Source organism: Anarrhichthys ocellatus, unplaced genomic scaffold, assembly GCF_004355925.1.
Source record: "Anarrhichthys ocellatus isolate YVR2014 unplaced genomic scaffold, GSC_Weel_1.0 scaffold16, whole genome shotgun sequence".
NCBI lineage: Eukaryota > Metazoa > Chordata > Actinopteri > Perciformes > Anarhichadidae > Anarrhichthys > Anarrhichthys ocellatus.
Window position 1 is genome coordinate 4,115,586 of NW_022280046.1, and position 22,841 is coordinate 4,138,426.

The 22,841-nt window shown below is 39.4% G+C and overlaps 2 protein-coding genes across 3 annotated transcripts; one reads left to right on the forward strand and one right to left on the reverse strand.

Annotated features, from left to right (window-relative positions):
- Positions 1 to 3,107: 3,107 nt before the first annotated feature.
- hdhd2 (haloacid dehalogenase-like hydrolase domain containing 2) lies at positions 3,108 to 12,031 on the forward strand. Its single transcript, XM_031855750.1, has 9 exons — positions 3,108 to 3,159; positions 4,623 to 4,732; positions 4,904 to 5,006; positions 5,163 to 5,268; positions 6,320 to 6,404; positions 6,757 to 6,922; positions 7,093 to 7,143; positions 7,522 to 7,585; positions 11,580 to 12,031. The coding sequence occupies exons 2-9, from the start codon at positions 4,632 to 4,634 to the stop codon at positions 11,681 to 11,683; spliced, it is 780 nt and encodes a 259-aa protein (XP_031711610.1). The 5' UTR covers positions 3,108 to 3,159; positions 4,623 to 4,631; the 3' UTR covers positions 11,684 to 12,031.
- Positions 11,536 to 22,670, reverse strand: katnal2 (katanin p60 subunit A-like 2). Of its 2 annotated transcripts, XM_031855748.1 has the most exons (16): positions 19,716 to 22,670; positions 19,142 to 19,212; positions 18,466 to 18,632; positions 18,284 to 18,320; positions 17,945 to 18,047; positions 17,763 to 17,861; positions 17,212 to 17,283; positions 16,952 to 17,029; positions 16,484 to 16,582; positions 15,595 to 15,658; positions 15,304 to 15,422; positions 15,075 to 15,166; positions 14,217 to 14,327; positions 13,709 to 13,871; positions 13,402 to 13,504; positions 11,536 to 12,680 (listed from the first exon to the last, which is right to left on the reverse strand). In XM_031855748.1, exons 1-16 carry the CDS (start codon positions 19,767 to 19,769, stop codon positions 12,541 to 12,543), a joined length of 1,572 nt encoding a protein of 523 aa, XP_031711608.1. In that variant the 5' UTR covers positions 19,770 to 22,670; the 3' UTR covers positions 11,536 to 12,540. The 2 variants fall into 2 exon arrangements, with proteins under 2 accessions (XP_031711608.1, XP_031711609.1); XM_031855749.1 differs by lacking the exon at positions 17,212 to 17,283.
- Between the last annotated feature and the right edge of the window lie 171 nt (positions 22,671 to 22,841).

The window sequence follows — 22,841 nt, forward strand, 5'->3', positions numbered from 1 at the left end:
AGCCAGGAGCACTAGTATTTAGAGGTCTAGGATTTTACAATGTGCTCACTCTTTTTCTTCCTTTTCTCACAGTGCCATTGATAATAGTGAATTCGGCCAGCATCGTCCTCTTGTTACTGTTTGGTTGACAGCGTTCCACCAAATGCCAAAAATGAAGCCAGAGGACCAGAAATGTGCCAAGGAACAATCGCACACACACACACACACGCACACACACTGAGCAATATCCGTCATCCAGAGACCTTTTCCAGCCATCAGCAGGATGGAGAAGATCATGGAAATAGAAAACTTCAGTCAGCCTGCAGGTGTTTTCATCCAAAGAGAAGAACCGACCCGTCAGCCGGTTTACATTATTACTGGTGTGGACTGAACACTTTGACTAAACCTAACTTCACCTGCTTGTCAGTGTGACACAAAAGGAGAAAATGGAAGTGATTATTCATCGTACCACCACACTTGATGATGATTCTCTCGTCATCCAAAACTTTTTTTTGTGCTGTACGGAGTGTATAGTCCTTGTTTTCACACATTGAGATGCAATGATTTGTGTTAAATGAGAAACATTTAAGGAGTGTTGTCAGCAGTAGGGCTGCATAGTATTTATTATGTGCTATTGTATTGCTATCTCGGGCTATAGCTATCTTTTTGAAATTTTCTAATTTAGACATTTTGGGGGGGGGGGGGGGTTTACACAAACAGTGTTTTTTTAAGACTGGCTCCTGTTTCAGTCAGGGACTACAGATGAAAAATAGCCTTTTGGCTAACTCTGGGGCATTTACAGGAATGTTGTATTAATGTGCACTTTCTCTGCAAAATAAACCAATAAAATAAGTTTGTATTTTAGACTTCAGTATTGTGTGAAGTTATTATGTGTCCTGAGATGTAAAAGTATTTACTCAGAAATAACATTGTGGCTACTGGGTAGGGAAAATACATGTTTAATTAAAGACTATTGTCAAACTGTTAAATTAATGAAATATATATATTTTTTATGTTCCAGTTTGACTTCTCACAACAATGCAGTATTATATGATGGCCAATATGTAGTCTTCTGTACCAAAACAGCAGAACTACTACAATTCTTCACTTAAAGCCTGGTTAGTTGAACATTATCTTAAGCCGTATACACCTTCAACACCTAATGGGGACATTTAGCTTGAGAAGAGGCATTGGTTGGACTATTATCTGATCGGTTGCAATGAGGAAAATCCAAAATCCCGATTGTCATTCTCAGTTATCGCTTCCTATTGATGTGTAAAAATGTTCTGGGATTTATCTGTAAGAATTAATTTAGATGTGTTTAAATGTGGATTTTAAGACTAACCAAAAACAGCTCTAAACAATGCACCTGCACTGTGCACAAACTGCTTGTCTTGAAATAAATAGTCAATTTATTATAATTATTTTATGTTGTCTTTTTAATATAAAAAAGAGTGGCTTAAGCCAAAGTGCTTTACAAATGACCCCCTTCTTGCTGATATGGTAATGCATCTTATAGCAGTACTTTTTACTTCCACTTGAGCTAAACTGGGCCTTATAACTTGTATTTACGTGTGATGCTGTTTTACGGCTCAACTTCTACTCTGAGTAAATATTGACGTATTTCTCTCGTCTCGATGTTTGTCCATCTATCCCTGCTCCACTTCCTAACTAATCCCCATATGTTGTGAATTATCACAGTTTCCACCCCCAAGTAAGCCCCACAAACATTTTCATAAACAATACTGCAGTTTTGAATCTAAATACATGGGAGAGGGAGTGAAAGGGGATCTGCTGGAATTAGAAGCATATGTTTATCAGGGGGATTTGCACTGTAAAGCCACTTTGATCTGTGATTAGTCCGAGTTTAGCTGTGGGTTCACAGTAAAATCTGTAAGCGATCATACATGAATATGTATCTGCACATCACAGGTCAGGATGTGTGGTGTTTGGGTGTCTGGCCACGCAATGATACATCATTAGAATGTGTTTTGTGGCTGGATGTGCTGTTTTTAATGGACTTAAAGATGCACACATTTTCCTTTTTTATCGTTTTTTAAGTTTAATGAGTTTAAGTCTAATAAGACAAGCTCAACTTTTGAAAGCTATACATTATTATACTATATATTTTTAGTAATTGAGTATTATGCATCTATATAACTAAAATTAAAAAATAAAAGCCTAATGTTTTGAGACTTTACACCATGATTTCTGTCCATCAGAACAATATAGATAGAGCTTTTGATTCAAATTTAGAATAAGTATTGAAATAAAAGATACATCAAATTGTTTAATGCATTTTAATGTTATATACTAACACACAATTGTGGAAGGGAGACAAATCTGGAGGCATGTTGAAAACATATTGTTCCCAACAGTAAACTGTTTGTAACCAACAAAGTTCCCAAAAATACCAAGAACCGATGAAAGCACCAGGAGAGAGAAACTGAGCAGTAAAAGAGGTTAGCAAAAGAAAAAGAAAAAATCAGATATAAAATCAGAAACAAAACATTCCATAAAAGCAAATATTTTGATGAGGGATTAAAAAGATGGTGCTTATTTAGATCTTTAGTCTGACCAAAGACATAGTGAGATTAGTTTTCCAGTGCTATGTTTACACAGTTGAGGAGCTGCACAATATTTTTGTGTAAACCAAAACTGAAAACTAAAAAACAACATTGGGAAACAGTGTTATTCACTGGAGGTATAAAGAGGATTTGATCAGTGCTGTCTGGCATCGTGCAGAGAGAGGTTTTTTTTTTTATCGTTTTGATAATACCTCCCCCCATATTAAATCTCTCCGAATGCCCTAAAAGGCCCACTAATACGATACATCTGTTGGTTGTTAGTGGGATGGGGCACATATGTTTTTTTATTATTATAATGAGTGATCAAGTGGTTAAGGATTACCCTCTTATCTGATTATAACATAGAAATTGGAAAAAAATAATAATAATAGAAAGTCATGTAAAAAGAGAGTGTTATTGAAAAAGAAATCAATAAAAGGAAAAACAAAACATTAAAAACTGAAAAGATACAGGAATTGAAAGAGAGAAGAAGCCGTCGTGGTGTTTGAGCTGTAGAGCAGCACTGAGCTCATAGTGACGTATGACGGCAACACACTTTCACACCAGCGAAGAAGAAATCGTCAACAGGAAGTAGGAGCCGCAGTTGCTGAAGGTTAGCTGTGTAGTTTGCCGACTTTCTAAACATCTTGAACTGTATTCAGTTATTGTGCCTTTTGTGCAACCAAAACTGCAACATTTTGTATCAGCAACGAAGTTGCTCAGTGTGCAGAACTGAAACAAGTGAACGTTACCGGCTAAATGAATGCAAATTTAGCTTCTTCTTTTTTTTTTACCATTAATGCAGGTTTAACAGTGATGTTGACGATGAAGACTGTTTGTCCTGCAGCTGTTTTATCAATAACATTTTTAGACAAATTTAGACGATGAATAAGCTATATCGTAATAATGGGATGATTATGATGCTGTGTTGTGAAGCTTGCCTACTTCAATGTGAGCTAACCCCTTAAACACCACCAACAACCCTTTATCTTTACAACATACATCATGTTCTGCATCTGCTTATTCCAACACTTCCCTGAAGCTACAGGAGCTACACAGTGCTTACACTGGGTTGAGTTCTGCTTATCTTTGTCACAGCAGACATTGACTTGTGGTAGTAGGGAAAAAAGCACAAGGTCATTAATACACCTGATGTATTTAGGAACTTTGTGATCTCCAATTGAAAATGAGGTTATGTGTAGTTGAACAACGTTTATTCACACTTCGGTGTTCATTCAGGCTAAAGTCATATAAAGACTCAATACTTACAGACGCACCAGAGGTAGAGAATTGTGAAGCTTGTTAAATTACAGCCCCAATTTCCATTTAAGTTCCTGCCACACACACACACACACACACACACACACACACACAGAAAAATAAGCTTATTCTCAGCCCGGGAAATTTCTCACGGCACGGTTTCCTGTTTTTAGTAGAGCTACATAATAGATCCGTGTGTGTGTGTGTGTGTGTTTAAGCTGTTCTGGTTGGGTAATAAGAGCATTAATTGTACCCTCACATTGATAACTACATGACAGAAATCCAAGCATGTCTAAATAATAGGGGATCACACAGTGAAATAGCGGTAAAAACACAATCCCGAAATCTGTAGTCGAGGCAGGAAGCCATCAATTCTGGGGACAAACTGGTCAATAATCCTCTCATTTTGGCCAATATAGTGTTTGAACAACGCAGTAATCTGACTAAATCTGCCTCTACCTATGTGAATTATGATTAATGTATAAGCTCTAAAATAATACATTATTATGAAAGAATAAGCTTTTTTAAACTGAGTCAAGCTCCATTTACAGTGGACCGTGGTCAAATTTAGCAGTTTAGAAAATCCTGATCGGAGGCTGCACTCCAAGCAGCTCTTATCTAACAGTGTATCGGTGGCTGCAGGTTCTTTTCCGTTTTATGTTCATTCAAAGTAAGTGAAAGTAAAAACGAACCAAATTAATCTTGTCATGTGAGTGGATTTCTATAAAGAGTGTAGCGAAATCTGGAAACGTTATGGGTTGCCAGTGCACATTTGTTTTCAAGAGTGTCAGAAGTTCACCATGTCCTCCTGTGCAGGTCTCCAACATGGCGGGCAGACGGGCTCTGAAGGCGGTGCTCATCGACCTGAGTGGAACTCTACATGTAGAAGACGCAGCAGTGCCTGGAGCGCAGGACGCCCTGAAACGGTAGGAAAGCGCTCCCACACCAGGGAAGTGGAGGATCTAGAGTCTGCACCAATGAAATAGAAATGAACAATGTTGCTGCCGGTCTTTTGAAGGAAACCACTATTCTAGGATGGTTGCATAATTCAATTTGTTATTATAAGATGTTTGCTTTTGTGTTTTCGGTGCTGTCAGGTTACGGCAGGCGTCCGTAGCTGTGAAGTTTGTGACCAACACAACAAAGGAAAGTAAGAGGCACTTACTGGAACGACTACATCGTCTCAACTTTGACCTCCAGGTGAAACATCGAAAGCCGTGTATTTGATTTAGTGCAGATGTGTTTACTGTGATGTTAAAGCTTGATTCATAAAGGTGATTCATTAAAGATCAGCACTTGAAGTGATTCTTCTGCTGTTTATGACCTCTGGAGTGACGCTTTGGTTCCTGACTCCAGGAGAAGGAGATCTTCACTTCACTGAGTGCTGCGAGGAGTTTGTTAGAGCAGAAACAACACAGGCCGCTGCTGCTGGTGGAGGACAGTGCACTGGAAGACTTCGCTGGTACGAAAGCTGTTAGTTTGCACTTGTGTGTGTGAAAGAGAAAACGTGTTTCAGTTGGAGCTTTTTCTTTAGATGTTTATTCTCCATTTTTCTTTCTTTTGAAACTTTGTTTCAACAACCAGAATGAAAAGTCCCTCTTTAGTTCTTGTGGAGGATATTCTATGAACCGAACTTTCCTCGAGACTTCAGGTATGACGTATGCAGTTATACACGCTCAGGGTTGCAGTTCAAAGAAAGTAGACAGAGATCCGACAGGTTTTAAAGATAAACAACATAACATTTGACAACAGCCCCAATAGGTTGCTACAACTATAAACAATAAAAGAGTTCTGTAAAAATAAGCTGATCAACTGACAGTTAAATGCGTTCAAAAACTCTATGTTACCGCTCTCCCTTAGGCCCACCGGAGCTCTGGCTACCTGCCTTAAAATAGGAGTGGTAACAAGGGGAAACATGGGGAAACAAAGGGTTTTAGCCCCAGGCAAGGCTCCATATTGGATTTCCATAATGAAATATAATTGTAAAACCCATTTATTAAATCCAAAGCACAAATAAGTTAATACACTCAATATCTAATGGGGCAACAAAGATACAATTCCTCATATTCTGCATTTGGCTCCTACAATTATTGTTATTGTTCATCATTATTGGCACTCTGCATATTGCTGCTGTTAATCAAAAAAACATGTATTTCCATTCCAATCTGTCTTTTTTTCAGCAACTACAAAACCCGCCTTGGTTTTTATCTTGACCACCTTTTTTTAAGAGGGTTTGTTGATGTTGCCTAAACCCATCAGATTGTTTTAAGAGTCACAAACCTACTGCTGTAGCTGATCTTGACCTCTGAAGTTATTATTTTTATTTGCATCACTGAACAATCTATATGTAATTTCATTAAATTTAACTGACAACTGTTTAGTTGTCAAAAAATACGAAAGCTCATATTGTGTCGAAAACCCAAACTTAGTAAATTAGTTGCTAAATGAAATGATCATATCAAGATGAATACTGATTTACTAATCCTACTGTATGTATGTCTTTCCATTTCCAGGCATTGAAACCTCCGAGCCAAACGCTGTCGTCATCGGGCTCGCTCCAGATCACTTCAACTACCAAACACTCAACGAGGCTTTCAGGTGGTCAACTCGTTCATTAAACATAAGCTTCAAGTTATTGAGAGGTTTGCTGGCAGGTTACTTAAGGTCAGATTTTGTAATAGTTTTTCTCGCTGGTATGAAAAATCACATTTATTTTTTTGCCATTTTAGTCTTCTCTTGCTGTGCTTCATTTCCTCAGAAAATTAGATCTAAATCAGCTATGAAGTTTTACTGACCTTCCTTTTTGACCATAGAACTTACCTCCTGCGATAGTACCAAAGTTAGTAACTGAAAATGCCATCTAAACTTTGTGCTACTTTCCCGTCTTTTTCCCGCTTATTATTTTTGATCAGTACATTGAAGTATGTTAACCGTGTATATTTCTCCCCAGAATGATTCTGGATGGGGCTCCTCTCATTGCCATCCATAAAGCTCGGTACTACAAACGTAAGGATGGTTTGGCCCTTGGCCCCGGGCCCTTTGTGACGGGACTTGAGTACGCGGCGGACTGTAAAGCTACTGTGGTGGGAAAGCCAGAAAAGGCTTTTTTCACTCAGGTTAGAAATTTATATTTTTACGGGGTTCCAAGTTTAAAAAAAGAAAAAAAAGCTTTTGCATTCATCACAAATAGTTTTTTCTTGTATTGTCTGAATTGATGTCATGGTTATGAAAACATTATTAAACTCTAAATGAGACCTATCTTCTTTTGGTTCTTGCCTTTAAACAGGCTCTGTCTGATTTGGGTTGTAGCCCCAATGAGGCTGTCATGATAGGCGATGTAAGTATATTGTCAACTGTGATTCATTAACAGCAAATTAATTAAGTTCAATTTGAATGTTCAACATTTAGTGGAGAGACTGGAGTGGCTCATTTCTATACACAAGGGCACGGAGAGTGTGAGCGACCTGTCACTTAAAATGTAAATTTATTTACATACCTCAATTTTTTACTATTTGATAACAATATGAATAGACCTTTAGAAAACATCTTGCTTTTGTAACTTCCACCCCTAATATAATAAAACTTTTGGGTATTTCTGTTGTAAAGAACTTATAACTATTTCCACAGCAGCCTGGGAACACGAGTGAAGTAACATGCACACTTTAATTAAAGTGGGTTCACGGTGATTGGTGTCCTTTTGCTGTTTTTATCATAGGATGCCAGAGATGATGTAGGCGGGGCTCAGAATGCAGGAATGTTGGGAATTCTGGTCAGAACCGGTAAGAAAAAACGTCCTTATAGTTTCCTCTCCTCCCTCCATTAGTTTCACTTATTCTGTCATACAATACAGACTTTTTATTACTTTGTTGGACTTACTATACTTTGACGACTTTATCGACTGTACTATGAATATTTTGTGAATTTATTTCAACATACAAAGCTGTGACTGTTGTATAGCTTTTTTTTTTTTACATACTATAGTAATACGTTTTTCAACAGACTATTATGATTTTTTTTATAACTTTCTTTGGACATTATATATTATGAATATTTTGTGAATCTTTTTGTGACCCGAAAATGAGTGAAAAATCAGACTTTTTTTCCCCGACATACTATGCTATGACTTTTTTCACAAGGAATGCGAACAGCAGAAACAATTTTCCGGCCAATATGGCTGATATCTTAACATCAAAAATTATACACCAGGGAAACATTATCCATCAACTTTGAGCACCAAGCATCATTGCTGTGAACAGTCTGCCTCCTCTTGTCCCACCGGCGTCCTGCATCCTCCTGCGGTCTGCCTGTAAAGTGCTCCTTAATCCACGATGCCACAGTAGAGCCAGGTCTCTGAAAATATATCTTGACTTTTCTTCGACATGCTATACCAGGGGTGGCCAACCAGTCAGAGACTAAGAGCCACATTTTTTACTGTGTTACCGCAAAGAGCCACATCATACACATGGGCACACATGAACATCACCCCATCCCTTCCTCTCTCTCACACACACACACACACACACACACACACACACACACACAGACCTCTGCTCAGCCAGATTTATTGTAAATGTCACACACCAACATGATAATGACAGAAATTGACTCCTACAGTACTAAGACCACAGGCCAGTCATTTTCAACAATGAACATTGTGTGCACAGTCTCACACACACAAACTCTCAGTTCAACCAAGTCCACAAACAAAAATATAATAATTTACAATAGCGTTTTTCTTTTACTATGCATGTTGCTTAGTGGGACTTCTGGCATTCCTTGCCTTGAACAATTCTCTTCAAATCTGGCTTGTATTCCGTTGTTGCCACTCGAAGCAATTCTTTTTCATGGGTGTCAGTCAGAACAGATCGATGCTTTGCTTTGATTTCACGTGTTTCAGGGTAGAAAACACAGACTCGCAGACGTATGTTGACCCAAACATTGACAGTATCTTAAGCGCAGCCCGTTTGACATTGGGGTATTTTTCCATTGGCACACTTTTCCAGAACTCAATGGTCCCTTCCCTTAAAGCAGGTTTCAGTTGGTCCTCCTCACAAAGATCGATCATCTCCAACTCAGCCGCGGCCTCATCTGTGACTAGCGGGGCTTTCAAACAGTCCGTCTCCGCATTAAATGGGTCGAGGAGGAACGTAATCTGTGGCCTTTTCAGTTGTAGATCACGGAACCGGGTCACAAAGCTTTCGTGCAGGTTTTCAACCAGTGTTGCATATCTGGCTCTTTGCTTATTCAGGGCGGCGCTGGTGACTTGCCCGCTGGCTTTTAGCAGAGTGGGAAAATGCGTTAAATCTCCCTTTTGAATATGCGCCTTGAACAGCTTCAGTTTGTTGACAAACACAAGCACACTTTGCACCAGGTCAGGCAGCATTTTGAACTTACCCTGCAGGGTCAGGTTCAGTCTGTCCAAGTGACACAGCATGTCGACCAAAAAGGCCAGATCCATAATCCACTCGAGGTCCGAGAGATCGGGATAGTCCTTGTCCTTCTCTTCCATGAACAGTTTCACGGCATCCAAAAGCTCAAAGAAGCGAGAGAGTACCTGGCCTTTTGACAGCCACCTCACAGTGCAGTGCAGCGGCAGGTCACCTGGAAGCCCTTGGTCCAGCTCAGCGATGAGATTCTTGAATTGCCTGTGGTTAAGCGCATGTGTGCGGATGTAGTTGACGATTTCCATCACAGGCTTCATGACGTTGTCTAAATTCAATGATTTAGACACGAGTTGCTCCCTGTGGATGATGCAGTGGAAATTCCAAAACTTGGGAAATGTTTGGTCAGCTTTGCACAGCCCCACAAGCCCGTTCACAGATCCGATCATGGCTGGCGCTCCATCCGTGGCTATTGCAGTTAGTTTCGGTATGGGCAGATTTGCTTTCGCAAATGCAGCCATCATTGTTTCTTTCACATCTATGCCACGGGTTCTGTCTTTTAATGGCACAATATCAAGGAGTTCTTCTTTGATCACACAATCGTTTGACACAGACCGTGCAAATATTGCCAACTGAGGCTTGTCTTGTATGTCACAACTCTCATCCAATGCAACACTAAAAAATTCTGACTTACTTCGACATGCTATACTATGATTTTTCTGACTTTTTCGACATGCTATACTATGATTTTTCTGACTTTTTCGACATGCTATACGACTTATTATGACTTTTTTCCACATGCTATACTACGACTTATGACTTTTTTCCACATGCTATACTATGACTTATTTCGACATGCTATACTATGACTTTTCTGACTTTTTTCGACATGCTATACTACGACTTATTATGACTTTTTTCCACATGCTATACTATGACTTATTTCGACATGCTACACTATAACTTTTCAGACTTTTTTTCGACATGCTACACTATAACTTTTCTGACTTTTTTCGACATGCTATACGACTTATTATGACTTTTTTCCACATGCTATACTATGACTTATTTCGACATGCTATACTATGACTTTTCTGACTTTTTTTCCACATGCTATACCATGACTTTTTTCCACATGCTATACTATGACTTTTTTCCACATGCTATACTGACTTTTTTCCACATGCTATACCATGACTTTTTTCCACATGCTATACCATGACTTTTTTCCACATGCTATACTATGACTTTTCTGACTTTTTTTCCACATGCTATACTATGACTTTTTTCCACATGCTATACTATGACTTTTTTCCACATGCTATACTGACTTTTTTCCACATGCTATACCATGACTTTTTTCCACATGCTATACCATGACTTTTTTTCCCCACATGCTATACCATCACTTTTTTCCACATGCTATACTATGACTTTTTTTCGACATGCTATACTATGACTTACTTCGACATGCTATACTATGATTTTTCTGACTTTTTCCACATGCTATACTATGACTTTTTTCCACATGCTATACTATGACTTTTCTGACTTTTTTTCCACATGCTATACCATGACTTTTTTCCACATGCTATACCATGACTTTTCTGACTTTTTTCCCCACATGCTATACTATGACTTTTCCCCACATGCTATACCATGACTTTTCTGACTTTTTCCCCCACATGCTATACTATGACTTTTTTTCGACATGCTATACTATGACTTACTTCGACATGCTACACTATAACTTTTCTGACTTTATTCTACATAATATACCATGACTTTTTTTTTTAAACATTCAACGAGGCAAGGATATTTATTGTCTTTACGACAAAATGCAGTTGTAGTCCATTTACTGCCAGAGTAAAAACTTGACAAACAAGACAAACAGTTGTACATTCCTGAATGAATTGGCATCACAAGGAATGTGAACAGCAGAAACAAAACAATTTTCCGGCCAATATGGCCGATATCTTAACATCAAAAATTATACACCAGGGAAACATTATCCATCAACTTTGAGCACCAAGCATCATTGCTGTGAACAGTCTGCCTCCTCTTGTCCCACCGGCGTCCTGCATCCTCCTGCGGTCTGCCTGTAAAGTGCTCCTTAATCCACGATGCCACAGTAGAGCCAGGTCTCTGAAAAGATATCTTGACTTTTTTTCGACATGGTATACTATGAATTTTCGTTTTTCAACATGCTATATTATGATTTTTTTTCCGACACTCCATACTGACTTTTTTGTCTTTTTTTGACACTTTGACAAATAAACAGTTTCAGGTCATTTTTTTTGTTGCTTCATCAACCTGTTACACTTAAAAAAAAAACTGTATTATTAATACTGTTGGTTAGTTTTATTGATGGCATTTCACCTCTTCCCGTCAGGTAAATACAGAGCAGGAGATGAGAAAAAAATCAACCCTTCTCCCCACCTGACATGTGACAGTTTCCCAGAAGCTGTTGAACACATCCTGAAGAACCTGCTATAAGCTTAGACGTAACAGAGCTCTACAGTTTCTTCTTCCAGATCAAAAATAAACATTTACACAAAAATGTCTATTTCAGGGTGGAGAACTACTTTTTCAAGTCCAGAGTGTTAAAGTAAAGCATGCATATAAGAATTACCAACCATCATTTGCAACAATAACAAATGTTTTGTCATTATGTATGAATACAAGTTTGAATAGAAAGATATCCAGCATCGTGTTTATGATTTTTGTACAGAAACTTAATTAAAGACAATAGTCCAGAATGCTAAAAAGTAAATGTAAAGCATGCATTTTAGAAGTACCCCCCCCATCTGTTGTCATAAATAAATGTGTTTGAATAAAAAGATATTCAGCTGTTACTGTTTATTACATATATGATCATTGTACATAAAATACTGCATACAAAATACAAGCACTGGCACAGATTGCATACAAATTAGTAGCACTGGCTCAGAATATCAAAGTTTAAAGCTTCTTGTTTTTTGGGTATTTTACTTTTTTTCCTTCACTCATGTCAACAGACAAAAATGCAATAAATTAAGCTTAATTAATTAAGCTAAATCTCTCTTAATTCAAGAAGTAAAAACATTGGCTACAGAATTTGAGGGGGGGGGGGGAGAAAGATTTTTCATTGACTGATGTCAAATATTCCACCAGAAGTTATATCATGGGGACATACTGAGGTCATTAAATTATGATTTTTGTTTTATGTAATGTGTGTGAGCTTAAAATAAGTAATTTAGAAAAGCCCTAATAAAGAGCACACTCTTACCCTGACTCCCACTAACAACAGTTGGTCCTCTGTCAGATATGCTGTAGTGTTGGTATAAAGTCTTTTTTCAAAAATGCCCCGTGTGTCAGACAGACTCGTACTCTCTCTCCCAGGCTGTGTATCTGTCCATCAGGTTCCTGGCCGAGGGTTTGGTGTGTGTGAGGACGTCCAGGAAGTCAGCTGTTGTCACAGTTTCCAGCTGAATGGCGGGCATGTCACAGTCTCCTGTGAAGGATAATGTAAATCAAGCTGCAGTGTATATAAGGGACACTTGACAGAGATCATGGCTGTTGTAGGGGTCCATCTTGCGTCGTAGAGCCAAGACTACTTTACTTTTGGTGTGCTGCAGCAAATGCCTTCACGCCTACACACACCTAACCTAGAACTAATACTAAGGAAACTCATGGCTGCCATCATGTTTACCCAATCACATTTCAATAAAACCATGGAGGGCGTTACCTCATTTTTCTCAGACAAAGAAAGACTTTCCAGTGAATTTCATCTCTCGAGTAACCAAAAGCTAAAATAAAGTTCACAATGAAGTAAAATGCCTACTGGAAATGCTGCCGTGGTTATCAGTATGCCATTCTGTAATGGCCCAATACCCAGATTTATTCTAAACACATTAAGCCATAAAAGTACAAAATTTGGTGCTTTTATAACAAAATGAACAATAGGATGCTATGCTGCCCCACTGTTGGTGTTTGCTGTCGTAGAGCATCAAATGTAACATGCGTTTCACCTACAACGCAGAGGCGTACCTACACACACGCCCACATATCTTTAGCACCTGAGGTGCACTGTGTTGATGAGGCGTTTGTTACAGCTTGCCAAAGTACACGTATACACTTACTCTAGCCGTAGCAAGTACACAGTGAATGTACTGTGCGTTAGTTGGCTGCATCATTTGACACCACATAGTGTGTGTGTGTGTGTGTGGTCCTACCGTCCTTATGCGACTCCAGAGCATCAAAGATCTTGCGTACTGGTCTCATGGCGGCCTCCTTGCACACCAGTCTGAGATCAGAACCAGAGTAACCCTCCATCTCCTGCAACACACACAGGCAGATGAGGCCTAGCTGATAAGCACTGTGTTGTGATTGTATTCTTTATTCTCTCCTCTCAGTGGCAGCAGACATTAATGACACGCAACACAGTAACACCACAATAAGTCATTTTTTCCAGGCAACAAAACAGACGAATAAATGATTTCAACACTTTAAATTGTCTTAATGAGTCTTCCTGTAACACACCTTCGCCAGAGTTTCATAGTCCAGCTCAGTCCGTAGCTCCACCCCTCCTGTGGAGCTGAGAGGAGGCAGCCAATGAGAGATCATGGCTTGGCGAGCTGGCAGGGAGGGAAGACTTACTAAAATCCTCTTCTCTAACCTCCTCAGCATGGCATGGTCCAGTTCCCTGAGAGGAGAGTGAGAACAGTTATAGAACTGTAGACGGCAGTTTATTTCTCGTTTACTTTTAGTCCAAATATCCTTTTTGTTCAAATTGTTTCCTTATGTATTCTTTTTTTTAAAATCAGGTTAACAAAGACGGCGAAATATGATATTATTTTAGGAAATAATCTCAACCCAACGAGAACCGAGTTGAGCAAGAGAAATAGAGAGTTATAAAGCAAAATAATGATTGTACATGCGTGTCCGCCGTTCTTCACAAACACACCGACTTGTTATCGGTATCATTGTGAGAGATATAATACTGATAGCCATTGAGGTTTGTACATGTGTGTTTATGTTGGAATATTACCAAGGCATGTTGGAGGCAGCCAGTACAAACACAAGGTCCTCGGATTTCGCCAGTCCGTCCATCTGAACCAGCAGTTCAGTCTTCATCCTGCGACTTCCCTCATGTTCTCCTCTGAAAACACACATCAGTCTGCTGTTATATCAGGTTTATATTCACCACCACATCAGTCTGCTGTTATATCAGGTTCATATTCACCACCACATCAGTCTGCTGTTATATCAGGTTTATATTCACCACCACATCAGTCTGCTGTTATATCAGGTTTATATTCACCACCACATCAGTCTGCTGTTATATCAGGTTTATATTCACCACCACATCAGTCTTTAAAGGCTCTTTATTGTGACATGAGTGATTGTAATTACAGAACCAACCATGTCAGTCTTTGCACGGTGTTCTGCCCATTGTAATCCTTAAATTATTAAAGGGCTTCATAATTATGGCAAAAAGTGATCATTTCAATTATTTTTCCTTGGATAATAATGATCAATTCTGTTTATTATACATGATGATTTAGAACTATTTTAGTGTAGTTTTGACTAAAAATACTCATCTGCATTCAGACCTTTATTATGACTAAAATGGTATATATAGTTAATACAAATTAACTATAATAATTTAATTAAAATTTAAAGCAAATGTCTGATGTAAAATCTTTGTGAAAAAATTAAAAAAAGCATTTCTGGGTTCAGAAATGACAGACGTCTCACAGTAAGTTAAATGTCTTACTCAAGGACAATGTGACAGGAGACATGGCTTCAGCTGAACGGACATACATGATTGTGTTTCGCAAAAAGTGAACTCCTAACCTTCAGGACGGGGGAAAAAACATTAACCGCACTTTGTGGTTTAGCTCACCCCATGTTGGTTCCTCTCTGGCTCATCACTGACTCCAGCTCATCCAGGAAGATGGTGGATGGGGCGTGGTACCTGGCCAGCTCAAACAGAACCTGCAGACATATGGATACACACAATAACCCAAATCCAAGCATAGTATAGGAGAAAACGAATGTAACCTGAAAATTTGTTGTATTTTGTTATTTGTTGCATTTGACCTATTGTGTGTGTTGAAGAAGGAAGAACCTACCCGGACCAGTTTCTCAGAATCTCCTCTCCACTTGCTGACGATGCTGGAGGCGGAGATGTTGAAGAAGGTCGTCTTACACTCTGTAGCCACGGCCTTGGCCAACAGCGTCTTACCCGTACCTGTGTGTATGCGAGTCAGACGGTCACAAGAATGTGCGGAAGAATTCCAAATTGTTGGACTTTTGGGACCGGAAATGATTTAATGTGGACCACTGATTAACAGCAAACAAACAACAGTTTTGTCTTTCCATCAGCAAACCTGATGAAGGTTTTACGGCACTGGAGGTCTTACCTGGGGGGCCATAAAGCAGCAAGCCTTTCCACGGAGACAGGATGCCTGTAAATAGCTGGGGGTACTGAAATGAGAGGAGTCTAATATGAAAACTACAGCACAGATAAACCTTTAACAAAAAATAAATAAAAATAAATAAATAAAAAAATCACATAACTCGATATGACAATATGTTACAGCTGCAAACATAATCTTCCAGCAAGAAAACATAAATTTCCATTTTCTGCCGGCCAATAAGATGCTGAGCTGTGTGCAAAGAAAACTGATTATCTTGATGTATAGCTGAGTCAGTGCTGCAAATACCACATACTACAAATGAGTCTGAATTCTAGGTGGCAAACAGAGTCCGAGTCAAATCACCAAACTGACCTTTATACTCTAGGGAATGAATAATAATAGAGATGGAAGTTGGGGATTGTGGGAAGGTGCAGGTGCGGTGTTATTCAATAAAACAGTTCGGCAGAACAGAGGACAGACGCATCAGTCCTCATCTCCGTCTGTAAATGTCAAGAGGATGCAGACAACCTGATTTGTTGTCATCATATCCATGAGAGGTCCAGGTGATGATGATAGAAGCGTGTATGTTCTGTGTGTGTGTGAGATATGTTTTATTTGTATTTGCAATATCTATATGAAGCGGCAAAATTGTATGAAAGTGTTTGTGTCTATACATTCTACATGCCATTATATGTGTGTTCCTGATTTCCCTGCCTATCTATCCATCTGTGTATGTTACCATATCAGCCCAGATATAGATTTAATGTCAGCCTAACAGACTGGCCTGACCCCGCCGCCCTCCTTCTCTTAAAGCCCTTTAAAGGAGATGTATTCAGAATCGAAGCTGGGCGACCGGTGCTGAAATACCAGCGTGCCCGGCCAGCGGCTGCACCTTAACGGGATAGACGATGGCCTCTTTGACTAATCGCTTGGCGTCCTCCAGGCCGATGATGTCCTCCCACCGCACGTTGGGGCTGTGCAAATAGATGTCCTATAGGGGTGAATACACACACAAACACACAGGGTGAGGGATGCATGTGGAAGATATCAGCTTGAACTACACACACCCCCCACACACCCTGGTGCGATTAGGCTTGTATAAATGGGTATCCTTTAGAGTGAAACATTCGGTAAGGGAAATAGATAGAACCTGGGCCTTCATTAATACAGCACATCTATCCATTCACAACAAAGCTCTCCGGTGCACTCTAGTGGGCATATTCAGTATCACTTAAAGCATATCTTTACAATTACGCGCCACAAGGTTGAGATCAAATCAGCCTCTCCACGTATGTTTCTGGTTTGTCAGCGTTTGCAATATAGTGTGTGTGTGTGTGTGTGTGTGTGTGTATAGTAGTACCCTGCTGATGATTGCAGCAAGTTCTCTCATCTCACCGCTCATTCCAGGAAAGCCACTGAGAGGCTTTAGCAGCCGTTCCTGCAACAAATCATAAACTCATTGTTATTGGTTGTAGTGTAGTTCTATTAGTAGCTTTGCTATTGTTTGATTTGATTGTTATCGTGGATTTTTTTGCAATGTAATTAAGGTTGTGTAAATGTAATTAAAATGGCAAGAAAAAAAAAGAAAGATTTTTTTTGCATGTTTAACAGACTAATTACCATGTAGTCTGAGTCACTGCCAGCTCCTTTGACTGCGTCATGAATGGAACCTTTGCCGTCAATCATTTGGCCCTAACACAGCCAACACAAGATGTGTACTCACTTAGGCGAACTACGGTATAATAAAAACAAACTGAAAGTGGGGGTTCAGTTTTCATTTCTTTATGAAAGCATGTGTTTGTATTTATCAGTTTATGCTTATACTTTGTATAAAGAGAAAAAAATGCAACTGCTAAATTATGTTAAATGGCTGTATTCATTAGGGGCTTGGCATCGTCTGCTATTGTCTTCTACTCTAAGGTGGTTTAGTTAGTAATGTTTTTATCAAAGACTGAACTCAATTAAAAAAAATAACATACTGTACACAAACACTGAGTCAGAATTTCCAATATCAATACACAAGGACACATTTTAATATAAAACACAAACAATTAAAACCTATTAGAAAATCTGGGAGCTTATTTCTGTAAAATTACAAACAAATAAAATATGTCTTTGTAAAAAAGAATGATCGCCTTCATCTATAAATAACAACAAACACTCCCCGGTACCTTTCTGTTCACGGCTGCCTCACCAGCTGGTCCGTTTCTGATGGAGGAAACGTTGAGACCAAAGTCTGACGACTCTGGAGGAGCAGAAGAGACGTTGTCCTGGAAACCCAGTCATCAGGATGTCAGAATAACCACCGTGTTATTTCAATATTCTGATTTTGGTTGTCCTGTGTTAAATGTACATTTGTATGTGAACAGGCAGCTGTCCTCTTGGCTCCAATTCCAGATTGTGGGCTCGGACACTTGTTGATTTTGGGAAGAGGCTTCACAGCTGAACAGGGACTCCTGCGGGACAAAGAGACACACGGAAGACATTTATCAATGGAAGAAGATGGAATCGACCATAATGGCTCTACCTAGCACACCGCACCTTATTTAACACTACTGAAAAATCTGTCGAATGCTTCATCAAATCAATACTTACAATGATGTTTCTGTAGTGTATTTTACTCGTTTAGTTTATATCATCAGCATGTATGGACAGTGAATGACTATTAAGTCTGAGAGATGGAGAGACTCACTTCTTTACTCCACCACTTCTTGCGTTTCTGTTTTCACCTTGACGTAAAAACAAAATATTCATTGACTATAATTGAGATGTAATGAATAAATCCAAATTATTCCGAATTTAGCCGCAAATTTAGCACATGAAGCATGAGTTATGAGCTCTGTGCGGCTCAGTGTTTTAGTGGAGGTCACATACCTGGTTCTGCTGTTCTTCTGATAAGTTTGGGATATTTCTGGAACTTGACGTAGTGATAACTCTCGTAGTCCATCAGCACCATCTCCAGATCGATGTTATCACAGACCTCGAACCTCCTCACACCTCCATTAGTCTCCTGGTCCAAGGCCACTGCTGCAGACACGTAGCTGGCGAATGGACACACACAAGATATCACACGCATGGACCTTGGACAGATCAAAAAGTAACAAGACACAAGGTCAGATATGTCTGCTGTCTTGTACTGTGAGCCTGAGGATTCCAATATGATTTAGCTTGAATGTGTTTTGTTGATGAATTGCATACGATGTGGCCAATAAAGTCAGACACTTTCTATATCGACACACACACACACACACACACACACACACACACACACACACACACACACATACATCATGTCCTTTCTGCTTTTTACAATGGACCAAGTGTAAACAGGTCACAGCCTTTATACTTCTGTTAAAGACCAAGTCCAGGATTTGAAATCTGCGACATCTCACGTGTCATCAACAGCCGTCCTGTCCTGCTCAATCAATCAATGCCGAAATCAAATCCAATCTGCGTGTAAGATCCCCACCTAAATGCTAAAAATGTAAAAACATGTGTTTTAACATGCCACTGCACATCTGGAGGTTCCAGCACACAACTGCATACTGACCCTTGCCCCAGCAGGTGTTGGTAAATGAGGATGAGGAGACTCTTCCTCCTCATCTCAGTCCTCAGCTCATCCTGTTGGACAGCGACACAGAACACACTCAGCACTTCAAACTGCGCACACACACACACACACACACACACACCACAACACACGACTGCTGCACTATACGAACAACACCCAGGACAAGTCACAGAAAACTAAATATCAGTAGAGGGCGACAAATTGCAAAAAATGACACCCACCTGACTAAGTATCTAGGCAACCTGTAGACGCCGACCTAGCTAGCCTAATTAGCTCAAGAGCTAGCTTAACTGCTTGTTGCGTAACGTTAGGTTAAGGTTAGCTAATTGTGACAGTTTAGCTGTTTGCTGCATAACGTGTGTAAAACGCATCGACCTGGATATATGCTAACTTCGCGTGTTATCTAGGCCAGTTGATTTGACCAGAAGCATAGCTGACGTTAAATTCCCTTCTCCTAGTAAAGTTGCTAGTTAGCTAAAAATTGAATAGCTTACCAACAGTTGTCCGTAAAACCTGCTAGAAAACACAAAAACAAAACCCCGTATTCACTCACCGCTTCCCGGGCTTGGTGGGCGACTTTTATTGATTGATAGGAAAGCTCCATCATGCCTCTGAAAGCTTAGTGAGAGGGTGGCTCTATGCTCCAGTTTCCTGATGTCCCTCAGTAGTTTAGGAAGTCTGCTTCTACGTGTTTGTGTGGGGTCGTATGTTTTGTCCCTCGGGGCTACCGTAGAGAAGCGTTACGTTAACGTATGCTTTCTCCTGTAAGTCGGTAAATAAATACAAACAATGCAGAACAAAGTACTGCAAAAATAATGACAATGCCCGAGAACTATCAAGATGAGGAACTTATGCAACCAGTGATCAACACGGACTATTATAACTTCATAAACCAAGTTATATTACAATAACGTAGATGAATGTATTGTACTTTTCCAGCAAATCACAAAGCTTTTTCATGCAATATATTACATACAGAACTCTAAAATTAATGGATAAATAATTAAATGTTGAATCATTTCACTCACAAATATTGCCATCAGGTGAGAAATTACATTTCAGCCTCATTAAAGGGTGAAATGTTGTTCCCTCTGAGATGGTGGAAGAAGATTTCTATCCAAAAACATCAAGTGATTTGATACTGAATATGTCCACTAGAGAGCAGGGAAGAGCTTTACTGTGAGTAAATTGAAGCTACACATTAATGAAGGCTCAGTGGTTCAATCCGTTTCCTTTATCTGATATTTAATTCCAAAGGATACTTACTGTATTTATGAAAGCCTAATTGCACGAGAATGTGTCTGTTTATGTACAAGCACAGACCAGCTTTCTACTCGTGTGACTGAATCTTGTATTATTTCAATCCATTCTTTGTAATATTTTCTACTTGCATCACTCACTCTGTGTGTGTGTGTGTGTGTGTGTTTGTTCACCCTTAAAGGACATCTATTTGCACAGCCCGAATGTGCGGTGGGAGGACATCATCGGCCTGGAAGACACCAAGCGATTAGTCAAAGAGGCCGTCATCCATCCCGTTAAGGTGCGACCGCTGGCCGGGCACGCTGGTATTTCAGCACCGGTCGCCCAGCTTCGATTCTGAATACATCTCCTTTAAAGAGCTTTAAGAGAAGGAGGGCGGCGGGGTCAGGCCAGTCTGTTAGGCTGACGTTAAATCTATATCTGGGATGATATGGTAACACACACATACACAGATGGATAGAAAGACAGAGGAAGGGTGGACATATAGCATAAACTCAAAGGCTACCAGCAATATGAACGTGTGCTATGACATGTGGAACATGTACACGAGCATGCACATTCACACACACGGGCAAACATACACCCACATGAAATGCACACGCTTCTATCATCACCTAGATGTCTCTCATGGATATGACGACAACAGATCAGGTTGTCTGCATCCTCTTGACATTTACAGACAGAGATGAGGACTGATGTGTCTATCCTTTATTCTGCTGGCCTGCTTTATTGAATAACACCGTCTATTCAGGCAGCATAACTCCAGCTACCCACACTCCCCAACCTCATCTCTATTTCTTATCAACTCTCTGGAGTATATAAGGTCAGTTTTGTGGTTTCACTCAGCTTGTGTTTACCACCCAAAATTACCCCCGATGTGTATTTTTGTTTGTTTTGAAGGACAAAGGCACCTGTGATGGATAAGTCAGGAGAGCTGAGTTCTTAAAATTGATTTGAAGTGTATGCATTTTAAAAAGCAATAAACCAGGCTTGTATAATTTTCCTTCAAAAACATTTATTTCTCCTGGCACGGTCAGTTTTTATCATTACCTTAGAGTAAATTGCACATCCGCTCATCAACATTTAAGGTACAGCGATAATGTTTCTTTGTTTCACTATCCATCCATGAGACTACACTGCTACTGTATATAAATAAAATAACTAGAGTTTGGGTAGTTAGACTAGAAACCCTATATGGCCCTTGATGGCTTCAGGCATCAGTCTAAAATTAAGACAGTTTCATCTGAAAAGGACGTGAACGGGGATGTGGAGAAACTAAGCAGCAACGGTTTGCTCGAACAATAAAATTTCCAAGTAAAGTAAATAAATATTTCCAAAAGACTTTGATTTTCTGACATTTTTTCCCTCAGCATTATATAACAATGTTGCGTTGTAGAAGAGGAAGCCTGTGGATACTGTTTTGTTTTTCCCTATTGGATTAGTGCAAAGATTCAGACACTGAACAGAGGCTGAGGGCACTACAGCCAAGTAGCCTTACTTGGTCAGAGCACAATATCATTCAAGTTTATCTCTACAGTTACATTTTTAAAAGGATTGTGTCATGTGAATGAATGAAATGTGGATAGCTACAGCATAACACAGGAGAGGTCTTAAGTACGAAGCAGCAGTTTCTTTTTTTCCCCATTTTCTAAGCCAAATAGGAATTACACAAAGGGCTCCTAAATTTCCCCAAAGTAGTACCTGTTGTTGTTTAACAGCACCAGTGTACAATATGTGGTGTACAATTTGAAAAACTGTCATTGGACTTAATGGATAACTCTCCATGTTTTGAGAGAAAAGTTGGGTTGTGAGAAGAAATGTGTAAATGGCAATCTGTTAGTGCACAGTAGCTCTGATGTAGCCAAGCACACACACAATGCCAGAGTGTCTGTAATCATTAAAACACTCCGAGCTTGCATGAAGCTGGCTATGACTCATACTGATTGAGCCATAAAATGGGACATTGCACTCACACACACACACACACACACATCATTTGGGCAGTTTTCTCCACCATATTCCATCTGGATTTCAACATTTTCCAAAAATCTATTGAATGAGGAAATGGGAGACAAAGTTCAAGAGCGGTCTGGACTTCGGAGCAAACAAGCCTCTTGGTTTTTTTTTGGCATGATTTACCGAAAAACTAATGCATATATATGTGAAATGGGTATTTACAAAGAAAATAGTGTGCTTTGGCTTTGCATTATTTATTTTTTACAAGCTAAATTGACGATTGCATATTTGTTTTAAAAGAGATTCCATGGTCCTCAAAATTGTTGTCTTTTTTTCCTCTCATAATTTCATGATCCATAATTATTTAAAAAAAGTGATTGGTTGGTTACAAATATTGTCTTATTATTCCCAAAATAAGAATCTTAGATTTGGTGAAAAGGTTTTTGGGGTTACATTCTTTAAA

Excerpts from the sequence above, each read along its gene's own strand:
- hdhd2 (XM_031855750.1), top strand. The coding sequence starts at position 4,632 with ATGGCGGGCAGACGGGCTCTGAAGGCGGTGCTCATCGACCTGAGTGGA. Across the intron at positions 4,733-4,903 it reads GCGCAGGACGCCCTGAAACG|GTTACGGCAGGCGTCCGTAG; the intron begins GTAGGAAAGCGC and ends CGGTGCTGTCAG. Across the intron at positions 5,269-6,319 it reads TGCACTGGAAGACTTCGCTG|GCATTGAAACCTCCGAGCCA; the intron begins GTACGAAAGCTG and ends TTCCATTTCCAG.
- katnal2 (XM_031855748.1), bottom strand. The coding sequence starts at position 19,769 with ATGATGGAGCTTTCCTATCAATCAATAAAAGTCGCCCACCAAGCCCGG. Across the intron at positions 17,862-17,944 it reads CTGCCTGTTCACATACAAAT|GACAACGTCTCTTCTGCTCC; the intron begins GTACATTTAACA and ends CTGGGTTTCCAG. Across the intron at positions 17,030-17,211 it reads GCAGTGACTCAGACTACATG|GAACGGCTGCTAAAGCCTCT; the intron begins GTAATTAGTCTG and ends GATTTGTTGCAG.